This window comes from Pteropus alecto, unplaced genomic scaffold (assembly GCF_000325575.1).
Source record: "Pteropus alecto unplaced genomic scaffold, ASM32557v1 scaffold190, whole genome shotgun sequence".
NCBI classification, from domain to species: domain Eukaryota; kingdom Metazoa; phylum Chordata; class Mammalia; order Chiroptera; family Pteropodidae; genus Pteropus; species Pteropus alecto.
The window spans coordinates 3,741,542-3,754,437 of record NW_006430462.1 but is presented as its reverse complement, the minus strand read 5'-3'; the positions used below and the strand labels follow the sequence as shown (position 1 = coordinate 3,754,437).

Genomic DNA, 12,896 nt, shown 5'->3' with positions numbered 1-12,896 from the left:
GACTGACTGGCTCACTGGCACAGTCATCATTTTATCTCTCTGTTCAGTGGCTGAGGCCTCACCTCAGCTCCCCTTTTGCTAACTGTTTAATAATTTGGTGTTTGGAAAGGAAACGTAATAAATGACAGAAGCCAGAGGAAAGAAGAATGTGGAACGTGGAAAGGTCTTTCCTTCTAGGTTACACAATTAAAAGGAGTTCTTCACCCAGTGCCAATACTAACTGCAGTCAAGAGAATTCCAGGCTTCTGACTATACCTCTCAACGATGGTAGGTAGATGCAGATTTCTTATTAGAGTTTTCAGATACAGCTTAACCACTGAAAACAGATATTCCTTAAACTGGGAAACCATTTTAAAGACTAAGGTAAAGAGTAAAAAATTAAACATATCTAAACTATCACTATCTAAACTCGATGAACAGTCTTATCTTAATAAAACTTGTTTTACAGGTGTTAAACTAATCCTGGGCCATCTGTTAGGAGCAAACATTAAGTGGCAGGAGAAGACCTTTTTGTTTTGCCCAGTGTCAGCGAAGTATACTCGTGGGCTGATATTTAGAATGAAAATTAACTTCCTCTAAAATGCTAAAAGCTCAAAATATCAGTGGAGAAAGATATGTAACTGTTAGCAACATAAATAAAGTCTCATCTTTTAAAACATTAAAATTCTTCTGGATACTTCCTTTTAAGTATGAAAAAAATTAAAATTTCAGAATTTGGTTTCTAAATGAAGAACAGAATTTTATAGTTTTTGCCACTTAAAAAAACACCACAAGACTAGCAGGAGAGTCCATTCTCAACAGCCTCCATCTCATTTTACTTTCTCATTAATTAAGGCAGCTCCCTGGGCATAATTCCCCTTGGCTTAAAAGACAAAACTGCTTAACCGCTAAATGATGGATCAAAACCCATCCAGTAACAGTGATTCATTTCATTGTGAAATGCTTTGTGTTAAAAATTCTCCTTCCATCAAGCCAATGGGTTCACAGTCATTGGCAGATTAAATTCCTTTTTTGGCAAGAGTCAAAAACTTTCCTCAACTAAGTACATATAAAAGATGACAGTAGTCTAATGACTCGGCTACTGAGGAAAACAGATGCCAACCTCACATTTCATTAACAACTGTCCTGATCAGCAAAAGACAAGAGACTTGGTACCTTTTTAATGGTATTGTGCTTGCTGCTGGTGCCACCCCGGTCAGAGTTCTCATTGTGCAGAATATCCAAGGCTGTCTCCCTCTCTTTGAGTTTCAAGGCCTCGATCTCAGTCTTGAGTTCATTGAGCTGCTCCTGCAGGTGCTTGCTCTTCTCCATATACTCCACTCTGCCAGCAAGAGGATGATATCACGCATCACAGCTTTGGCCAGCAGTGAGACATATCAGGGTTGAGATGCTATAAGCCAGTCGGCACAGGACACAGGGTCTAAAGCATGGGTTGGTGCCTCTACTTGGCCACTCACAGGACATGGGAGCTCAGGCCAGTTATTTAACTGGTCCAAATCTGTTTCCTCATTCATAAAATTGGGATAAAAATCACAGAACTGTGGTCAGAATTAAAGTGTAAAAAAGCCCTCTTCTACTCTACCATAAAATCTCATGAAGTGCTCTACAAATGCCACTTGTAATAGACAGCTTTGAGTTCTGTACAAAAACAACACATGAAAGAAGCCTCCTGGCATCCAAAACAATCTCCTTGTCTCAGCCCTGCTTGGAGAAGTAATTCCATTCAAGTGACCTCTTCTGATTGGCTGTGGCCACATCCCTACTTGTTCTGGGATGTCATCTTCTAAAGATGATGGATGTTCGCTGAGTTATTACCAGGAAGAAAAAAATCCCCACCATTGCTTGCAAGTAGATGCACTATACTATGATGGTGAAAATCTAGAAACCATCCTCAAAGTGTCCAGCTACAAAGGCTTGGCCAGGCAAACCATGCAACGCAAACACCAAGGAACACTCTGTAGTGATTCTCATGCGGATTCTGTCAACATGTGCATGGGTAATAAGGAAGAAAATGCAAACTATAAGCTATCAGGACACAGAACAGAATATAGCTTCACTCTAAGCACCACAGTCATATTACGCTCAGTACATCTAGACAATGGTGAATGGCTTGAAGGGGAATTCCAACAACAGAAACCACAGATAGAGACTCTGGTTCTATACCTCAGTATGAGAGCCCAAAGAGCCATAGCCTGGCTCATGCTTGCCCACCTGGGGCTCCAAGGAGACACTGCCCTGAGAGGGCTGTCCCAAGGATACTATACACAGAGGCTCAGATGGGCTTGGGGCTGAATCTGTCCCTCATCAGCTATGTGATACGGGTGAGTTCATTAAACGCTCTAAATCTGGGTACTCATTCATAAATAAAAAAACTAAAACCTACCTTTGATGTCACTTTGATGTTAGTTAATGAGAATGAAAGAGATAAAAGCTAAAACACCTTGACACCCAGACACTCAGTATATGTGGTAGTCACTAGGACTATTCTCTGGTAAGCTGTGGCACGATTGGCCAATTTATCTCTGGCTGGGAACTACAGGGACCTCGGTTAGATTTCCTCTGCAGTGGGACTTCTTTCCATCTCAGATCCACTTCCACTGACCATAAACTGTAGGAGGAGGACAACGTGGCAGATGCTGCTGTGAATAGAGCGTGTGGGGCTCAGCTCAGTGCTGCTCCATACAGCAGGGCTAGCTTTCACTTTCTTCACTTTCTTCAGCCTTGAGCCTGAGTTTCTCCTCTCTCTCCCTTGTTCTAGACATGGAATGGCACAGATCTCAGCCACCAGAGAACAGAACTAGGAAATATGTCATAATACTATGTTAGAACATCATCACATGTTCTGTTACCATGTGAATAGCAGTCTGACCGACTTGGAGATCCCCGATGCCAGTTCTATACTTTAGGCGAGGTTAAGAGCCACTACAATCTCCAGGTCAGCAATCAAGTATCATTTTTATCCTGAAATATTGTATGCTGGTCTGTAGTCTTTCATTTCTGATTAGGAAATTCTTCTTCCAGTGGGTGAGAACAGAGTAAATCTTTGCAGAAGCTGGTGACAAGCCATGGAAGTGACCCTGCACTTTCCCCAGGCTCAGATCGATTCACTCTAGTTCTCTGGCTGCCCAAGCAGGACACAGGGGTGGGGAAATTACGTACTTCTCTTTCTCTATCTCCATGGAAAGCCGCTTCATGTCAGTATCCTTGAAGTCGAAAGAGAGGCTGTCGCCGATGAGGTTGAAGCTTGGTATGTCAGGAGGCAACGGTGCTGGAATTGGGTTCATGGGCTATGAATAAGAAATCTCCAATTAGGAGGTTCAGGTTCTACAAGAACAGAGAGGCACTGCTGTGTTCACCACCAACCCTCCAGCAGCCACTTAGATCTTGCCTCCCAGCACCACTGCGGCCTCCCATCACAATTGTCTTCTTTGAGAATTTATTCTACCAATATGCCCACATGTCCATGCGAAGATTTGTGTTCAGGGATGTTCGGTACAGTTTTGTTCATAATTGCAAAAGAAAACAGACTAAACATACAGCCAAAGAGGGCTGGTTAGATGAATTACAATCCATCCATACAATGAAATATGATTAAAAAGTTGATATGGATGATCTCCTCTAGGGTTTATTTATTTATTGTTAGAGCAGGGTATAAAGTTTGCTCCAATGTGTTTTAAAAATACACATATCGCGCATGTCCAGCCCAGATGAGCCCTCAGACAACTCTAGTCCATCTGCCTGCAACTGCCTCAGAGATCCCAAGGAAGGACCATTGGCAAAATCAACCCACCGAGCCATGAGAGGGAATGGCTGTTTTGAGCTACATGGCTGGCTTGGGGTGGCTTATTGCACGGTAATAGATAACCAGAACAGATGGCAATAGCAAACTACTCACATTTCCCTTCACCTCAAACCCTGGGCAGCTTATGCCTCTGTGCTCGACGCGCCTCTTTGCCGCGTGCATGGCTGTGCTATGTATGTGAATGTGCAGTGCATGCATTTGTGCAGTGTGCACATATGTCCACTTGCCTAGAATACCCTATTATCTCTTTCCCACCTAGTTGGTTCCTACTCGCCCGTCAAGAGTAAGCTCAGGCGACATCCTGAGCCTCTCCTGCCCTCTAGGCTGGGCTAAGTTCTCTTCTAGGCACATGTGCACCCTGCTGTATACAGACTCCCCACCTGCCTTGTATTAGAACAGGTATGCAAAAAGTTTGCTGAACTGAATACACAGAGGGAAAGAAAGCAAGAGGCTTCTCTATTCATTTTGTGACCCTATTTAATTGAAGTCTGCCTTCAATTAAAGAGTTGCGTTTGGAAGCTGGTTCCTGCACAACAGTAGTTCACATGAGGTATACAGGGTATACCTGCCCAGAACTACAATTATGGTATATGGTATATACTGGTAGTTGAAGATTATACTCAGCTTGGCATCAAGAGGCTAGGCAGCAAGTTCTCTTGAGGATAATTTAGGATTATATTACTTAGAATAAGAAAAACATTTCAGAGCTGGAAAAGGCCCCACTATCTGTTATCTAGGCAACGAGAGAGGTGACTAGTCCGAGGCCAAATGGCAGATCAGGCATTCTACCCAGTCCCTAACTGCAGGCTCTCTGCTTCACTCATTCTACCATATGTTTGCTGAGCAGTCACCTTGAAGACAATGCCAGGTGAAGTAAAGGGATGGGAGGGAAGGGAAGGTTACCAGGTCTTGGCGGCCCCCCATCCAGGCTCACCGGGTATGTGGGCTTGGTGGTGATTTCTAGGAGCTTTTGCTTGGCTCTTCGCTCTGCTTCACGAGCTTCCTGCAGGTCTTGTTTCAGCTGATCGGCCTCCTTGGCCCTATACAGAAAGGAGGAACTGTCAGCTCCATAGAAGACGACAGCTGGAAGAAAGAGACCCCGCTTCCCCCTTATCCTCCTGGAATGGAAGAACCAGAGTTAATCCTGACGATGGCACCAGACACCAGGCAAACAAGGATGCTGAAGGGTGAGGGGGTATATTTACATGAAATCAGAACTTCCAAAGCAAGGACAACATACCTGGGTATTGTTCACTTCAACTGGGAAATCTAAACTGGAAGATCAGGGAAGCCGGTAAGAAGAAGAGTCAAGTAGGAAACTTGACAGTTGGTGGGGGGGTGGAGGAGAACTGAGGGAGGGCCTACAGGCTTTCCTTGCTTCAGTTCTGAGTGAGAGTGGAATGGGCAAAGGAAGAATCCAGCGGATCAAAGATCTTATATTGGATCACAAAGGGCAGGAAGTGAAAGAACTGACTGTTCACAGCTCCCAAGTGGAACTGCAGGCCAATGGCCAAGCTCCTCAAGCACCATCCCTGAGGGCCTCACGACATGGTGCAGGTCCTTGCCCTGCAGAACACAGGACCCAAACCAACACGCATCACTCACGGGGTAAGTGACCCGAACACAGGAAAAAAAGCAGCCTGGGACAGGGCAGGAAACAAGAAACAATATTCTCAGAATGGCATGCAAAAAATAGAGAGGAAAAATGTAGTGATTGCACCTTGGTAGCAAAAAGCCAAATTCAAATGTTCTAAATCAAAAAAGCCAAATGTTTTGGGGAACGTGCCAGGGTTTATCTGAAAGGTGCAGGACCAGAACAATCCAGAGCCTAGAATAGTCTTTTTAAAGTATAGATGGCAGAATCATCCTTCAACCTAGTCGTGAGCCAGGATATCCTAGCCACAGAGAGGATTGTGGTGCTCCCCTCTCACCTGCCTCAGGAAGGAGCCTTAGCACCAAAGGAGGGCTGCAGGTTAACTGGTATCTAGTTGCTGCATTAAAGGTAAATAGCTGCTGTCTCTCCACGTGCCCCCTAAATAAAAAGGGAAAGGAACCACATTGTTTAAATGTAAGAAGAACCTTCTTACATCTCCTTGGTTAAAAGCAGTCTGTGGACGTGTTCGATCGTTTTCCTGCAAACACAGCTATTAGAAGGATAGGGGCTTATCACAAAGGCACAAGCATGACCAGAGGTCCACTCAACAAGAAAACTGTGTTCCTGCATTCCTTCTGCTAGCTCCAGCCACAAAATCAGATTAAGCACCAGTCCCCACCAAACTCAAAACAGGAGCCTCTTCCCTGCCCCTAGAAGATGGAGAAGCAGCTTGAGGACAGCTGCAGTCAAGCTCTGCCTCAGGGCAGTGTTAGGAGTGACCAGTCCCTGGCCTGGGCCCTAGTGCCCAGGATCCACCCGCCCCGCCCAACTTCTGACCTCCTCTCTGATTCCTCGGCCATCTTCAGTGCCAGCACCTCGGCCTCTAGCACCTTCTGCTCCATTAGACGTTTTTCTTCCTCTGTCCGAATGGCTGTGGCCTTGATACGCTGCATTTCCTGTTCGGCCTCTGCGGCCTTCTGTGCTAGGAGTTTTGCCTCCTCCTCAGTGATTTGGGCCTTTTCCGCCAACAGGTCCGCTGTCTCCTCAGACCGCATCTGCGGAGAAGAGCACTGTCAGCTGGAGTGGGAATCGTGTGCCTATTATCCCACCAGACCTGATCTCAGACACTCAAATTTTTTATTCTTTGAGGCCCTGCCACTGAGTGTCCCCTCAGATGACACTATGGCAACAGATGTCAAGTCACACCCCTCATCTTTTCAGAAGGGCCCTCCAGGTTCCATTCACAGGGAGTAATAAGAAAACACCTTTTTGAGTACCCACTTGAGTGGAGGCTTATGTTTTATGATAGAGAAAATCAACTTAACTCTGTTCTTTCCCTTTATCAGTGGTTCCAAACTAGTGGAGACTTTGCCACCTGGGGGATTTATAACGAGGTCTGGAGACATTTTTGATTATTACAAATGAGAGATGAGGTGGTGCTATCGGCATCTAGTCAGTAGAGGCCATGGACACTGCTAATATCCTTTAATGACAGGACAGCTCCTGCCAGTAATGCTGAGGCGAAAGGCCTCACTTTAAAGGCAGTCCATAGTAAAGGTGGGGTTCGGCTACACACAAACTCAACCTAAATCTGCTTCTGCCAGCAGAAGTGGAAAGAAAAGGCACTGATTTTTTAAAGGTGAAATGTCAAAACAAATGTCGCTAATTTGTGGTCCTCAGGAGGTCTACACCAGCAAACCGAGCAAGTCCCTGTGTAGCCTCCCGGGATCCAGACCCCTCGGAAATCACCAGTGCTTCGTTGGCCATTGTCGCTTCTTCTTTCATCTGTAGCAGCCTTCTCTCCAACTCGTCCCTTGTGCGTTCAGCCTCCTCCCTCATCTGCTTCTCTCGAGCGAGGCGCTGCCGCTCCATCTGGGGGATGGGGGTGAAAGCAGTCACTCAGTCACGGGGCTCATGACCTAAGGTGCCACAGGGATCCAAGAACGCCCAATGTCCATAGTCTACCCTTTGGGGACTCATTCTTGTCAGTGTCATTCTTGTCACCCACCACCCTCTGTCCTTCTAAGTCAGCTGCAGAGTTGAAAGCTGTGCTCCTTGAAAAAACATCATGTGGTGAGCAAACAAACGAACCAATCAAACCACAAAAAAATCAAGCCCAGTCTCTAACTGGATTGAAGGCGGCATTCTTACATGTTGTGTGCTGAAAGAGCCACCTTGCCCAAATCCCTTTCTGTTGGGAGACCTCACACAGCTCTGCCCCACAGGTTCCTCCTCCCTGAGATGGAGCCCCAGAAACAGACAGCTTTCTTATCTGGTTGGATGAGCCACATTTGCCATTTCTAATCTACAAAGACCCCTCCCACACCTCTAATTCCATCAACAATAGTTCCATTCTTTCCTGTGATCCATGGAAAAGATAGAATCATCCTGTGTGATACATCAATAGCTCGCACATTGTATTTCACAGGGGGAAGCTGCAGCAGCAACAGCACAGACTCACAGCCTCACTAGAGGCAACTCCTGAGCCAAGCCTGCGACAGGAGGGAGCCAGGCAGGGAGCACAGCCCCCCTGTCCTTTAGGCACCAGTACAAAGCTGCCACCACCTCCCTTGCCTTCTGGATCACTGTATTAATTGGGCCACATGCTGAGCTTAATAAGGCGAACAAGCACAGGACAAATGCTATTCTCTGTGATCCCACAGTACTCAGTGAATTCAGAAGGAGAAGCCAGAAGTGACCACTGCACTATTATCTTCCTTAAATAATTTAAGCACATTTAATTACTTCTTGCTTCAATCTTATCCCAAACACAAGATTTCTAAGACTGCTGCTTTTTCTAAATACTAAGCCAAAAAAATAAGTGCTTTAGATCTCGAAGGAATAATGCAAAGACAAGCAATAAAATACTGTAAATTCTTCTCCAATTTTCCTCTTGCAGGTCAATGAAAAGCTTGGCCAATTTGTTCTCTAATTTCTGTCATATTACTATTTCCATTAGGTGGATAACTTTATCTCCATTATTCTCCACTTGAAAAAAGCCCAGGCATTCTCCTGCCATTCTCGGCACTGCACTTTCCTTGAGACCTCCACCCCAGTAAGGGATCTCCCGTATGCAAAGCAGTTTAAGCTACAAAGTCTTTCAAGTTCAATATGTCCTTTGATCTGATACAGAGAAAGGTATCATTAGCTCCCTGTGACAGATGAGAAAACTCAGGTCTGGAAGGTAGTCGTTTACTAGCATCATATACTAAGTTTCACTTCTGGCTCCAAGGTCAGTGTCTGTACAGGGGACACAGAGCCCCTGATCCGCAGTTGCCAGATACCAGAGACGTGCCTCTGCTGTTCTACAGGCAGTGCAGGTCTGGGGTGGGTTCGCGCTATTCTCTGCCACAGCCCGGAAGCCCACGCTCTCCTTGCTATTTTCATATCTCTCACTTCTAAGCTTTGCTCTACTGAAAAAGAGGTCAGAGGGGGCTCTTCTGAAAGTTGCCACTATTACCCTATGCTGGTTCAGGAGCATTTCTTTGCCCCCAAAAAACTATTCTACCACCCCCAAAGCATCCCAAAGAGCACATCTATGGCTTGTCATCTCAGAAAGTAAAAAAATGGAGAGCTGAAAGCACAGGATCAAACTGGGCATTTTACTCTGAAAATCAGGGCTGGGAGCCAGCCTCACTGGAGTACCCAAAGCAGAGAGAGCTGGACACAGGCTAATTATTACACCTCTTAGCCTACAAGTCCTGAGGGCAGCCACCTGCAGCTGCTGCTACTCTAATAGTTCGTTCAAAACCACAATTAATATTCTCAGCAGCGAGGCTCACATTAGTTGTGTGGATTTCGGTGAGTTGAAAAGGTCTATGAGTAGAAAACAATGATGCAGATCGTCCAGTCTGCTGATATGCACTCCCCGGCATCTCCCGTGGTGGGTGATGTGCTGCCGGGGCTGACCTACAGTGGGGGGAAGTGCAGCCAGAGTCTAATTAGCATTCCAGCAGCAGGCACGGAAATACTGCCATGCATTCTATCACCATCTAATTAGAAAAGGAGAAGGCCAAGCAAAGGAGACAGGCAGTCAAAAAGAAAGCAAGCTTAGCTAGATGGATGAGAGATTAATGGATGGATAAATACATGCAGGCTTGGATATCTCTTTCCATTTTACTTACTTTACTTAAGTGGAGAAATAACTAGAAACCTTCCTTTCAGACATGCTATTAGAGGTTATTTCTCATTTCCAGAGCCGATACCCCACAAGCTGGGCATCAGCTAAGAAAGATCCAAAAGTGATAAAATAAGAGTAGGCACGTCCATGACCAAATGACTCCAGTCAGCCCACAACCACTCCTTACCTCCCAGGCCGAGACCACCAAGCGGTGACAACACCAGTTCAAACGCAGTCTTACTCACCTGCTTTCTAGCTTTCTCCTCCCTGGCCTGGGCTTTCATCTGTTGAACTTCCAAAGAATCAGCCTTCCTTCTCCTCATAAAAAGGTCATGGTTCCCGATACACAGCTGAAGAATCTGTGGCCATGGAAGCACGAGAAATGTTAAGCCCACAAATTTACTTCACTGCCCACAGCTCAGCGACACTACAGCATCTTGGGCTGAGGGCTCTGTGGGCCGCAGAAGCCTGAAGAGGAAAGCGTGGGGTAAAACGCCAAAGCCCTACTAATGGCCTTTAGGGCTCTCAGCTCTGCAGACAGCAAAATGAAGGTGCCTCAGATAAGCTGGGGACAAAAAGCACAAGTGAAGAGAGAAACAAGACACTTTAGCATGTCTTCAGATGCACCGCACTCTAAGTCAAGATGTGTCTCTGTAGATCAGGGAGGAGAAAAGCTCGCTCAATAGGCTGGGACAACAGGTTATTTGTGCACAAAAAAATAAGTTGGATCCCTCCCTTAAACAAATGCAGCAATCAACTCTAGAAGGATTAAAAACTTAAATGCAAAGATCAAGCACCTGAAACTTTTAGAAGGGAACAGAGAAGAACATCTTTATGATCATAAGATAAGGAAAGATGTCAAACAAGATAGAAACAATTAAGGAAAAGATGTATACATTTTTCTACATTAAAATTCAAATTTTTTTCTTTGTCAAGACATTACTAAAAAAAGAGGAAAACTAAACCACAAACTGGGAGAAGATATAACCAATAAAGAAAACAAACAACCTAAGAGAAAAATGGCCGAAAGACACGAAACAAGTATTTGACAGAAGAGACAATAAGATTGGCCAATAAATATACAAAAAGGTGTTCAATCTTGTTAGTAAATATAAAGATGCAAATTAATACGACACTGAGATACCACTGTATATGCATAAGATGGGCAAACATTTTAAAAGACTGATAATACATTTGTTGAGGATATCAAGCAAAAGGAAGTCTCACCCACTGCTGTTGCATTTGCAAATTAATTCACCTTCTTTGGAAAAGAATGTGGCATATTCTTGAATTTGGACATACACTACAGCCCTAAACTCGTAGGGCTCTATGTACACATTCTCTAGACTCTAGAAAAAATACTGTCCATGTGCACCAGGAGGCAGATATGAGAATGTTCTTAACAGCCTTGTTAAAAATGGCACAGAAGTGGAAAGCATTTAATCATCCATTAATAAGATAATGAAATAATATTTATATATATTCACACTCATATAATGGAATACTATACAGCAGTAAAAATGAAGGGATCCTATCTTTAAATATCAACATAGATAAATTTATTTCTCATGTGGCAAAATGAATATATTATTAAGTTTTATATGTTTCTGAAATTAATGTATATGTATCAACTGTATTCTCTGTCTCTTGCTATTTTTACACATAATTTTTTGAAAGTTCTGATGAAAAGCAAGGAGATAATGAGCATATAGCTCAGAATAATGATCGCCCTAGGGGAGGAGAGAAGGGGAGACTAGGTAACATGAGGAGTTTCAACAGTATTGGGGGTGTGCTATTTCTTAAAGCTGGATAGTGGGTACTTAGATATTTATTTTTGTCATCCTTTATACCTTATATATATACACCTATACTTTAACATTTAAAAAAATTCTTCACCCTAAAACTTAGGTTTGACTCTTTACATTAAGCTAGAAAGAGTTTCAAGACCTATCAGAAAAGCATGTACAAAGTGAACTATCATTCTGCACTTCACGATATCACTCTGATACTCTTTCAAAAAGGGCATTCAATTTCTCAGAAAAACTAGTTATCAGTAATAAAAACCAGGATCTCAACTTACCAGCTTATTAACACGAAGCTTTGAGGAGTTAAACTTAAAGACATCAATTTTCTTATCCAACGGTTTAATAGTAAACTGAAAGAAGGAAGCAGAGAACAGTTTCAATCTAACAGCCTAGAATGTTACCAATTGAGAAATTTCACAAAAGCAGCAACCACTCTGGCAAAGATCCAGCCTTGTCCTGGCTTCCTAGGGCCCAGACGCTAAACCACGGTGAATTATAAGCATCTAGGGCACCAAATCTAGGGCTGTGGAAGTCCAGGGTCTTGGAATGTGTGCTCTAGGCACCATCTTAGGCTTAGAAAACTGAAATTCAAACACTTGACAGGTCCACCCTTCAGGCAACATTGGGAGGACCACTCTAGAGCCTAAGGCACAGCCCTGACTTTAGGAGGCTTTAGTTAGAATTAGACTAACAACAGTCAATTACTCAAAAAATTATATCATATATTAATGCCTCATTGGATGGCACAAATCACAAATGTCCTGGGGTGTTCAGAGTAGATCTATCATAAGCAGGAGGGAACTTAAGCTGGTCTTAGAAGTTAAAAAGTAGGATGGAAGGGCATTCTGGACAGGTAAGCAATAGAAATTAGACAGAGATGGTGAAATGAGCAGTGTGTGAGTGTGTGTGTGTGTGTGTGTCTGTCTCTCTCTCTCTTGCCATTATTACCTCTTTGATGACTAAAATAATACCATGGGTTTAGACTGAGAGGAAGGCAGGGGTGGGCTGGGAGTGGTGAGGTGGGTTGGGAGTAGACACTCAGAGGGGTTTAGAATTGATGTGACTGTATACAGGGAGTCGTTCCAGGTTTTTGAACATGGGGATTATTGATGAAAGCTGATAACAGAAGGAACACAGAAAAGTGTGAAGATGAATGAACTATAGTGGATGAGGAAAACAGTTCCTGAAATCAAAGAGGAGAGAAAAATGAACGATATGGACATGTTGGTAGCTTAGTGGGAGAACCTGGGGCAAGACCCCGAGGCAGGGCAACATATAAAGAATAAATGGCAACTGCTGTTCTCAGCTATTCCTGATGAGACCAGACAGATTCTACGTTTCAAAGACGCACTTAAAAAGGAGATACTCATTCCCAAGACTTGTTAAGCAGATAAATATGTTTGGGAAGATATATTCTTGGGTATTTCTTTCTCATGTTATACCATCCAACAAGGGGTTAGCACAATGAAGACAGAAAACGATCCCTTGTATTAGCTTTTGGTCAAGTTAACTTAGAAGCGGGTATTGCTTATGTGTAGTCTGCTATTTGTGAGTTTCATGAGCTTATTTTTGGCC

The 12,896-nt window shown here is 43.9% G+C and overlaps 1 protein-coding gene across 1 annotated transcript in view; it reads right to left on the bottom strand.

Moving 5' to 3' along the window:
- The window catches only part of NF2 (neurofibromin 2), a 70,180-nt gene that overhangs the window by 14,270 nt on the left and 43,014 nt on the right, over positions 1 to 12,896 (bottom strand). Inside the window, 7 exon segments of the mRNA XM_015591015.2 lie at positions 1,156 to 1,321; positions 3,160 to 3,287; positions 4,737 to 4,842; positions 6,234 to 6,451; positions 7,146 to 7,268; positions 9,762 to 9,875; positions 11,597 to 11,671. Of these exon segments, the coding sequence (XP_015446501.1) occupies positions 1,156 to 1,321; positions 3,160 to 3,287; positions 4,737 to 4,842; positions 6,234 to 6,451; positions 7,146 to 7,268; positions 9,762 to 9,875; positions 11,597 to 11,671 (930 nt within the window).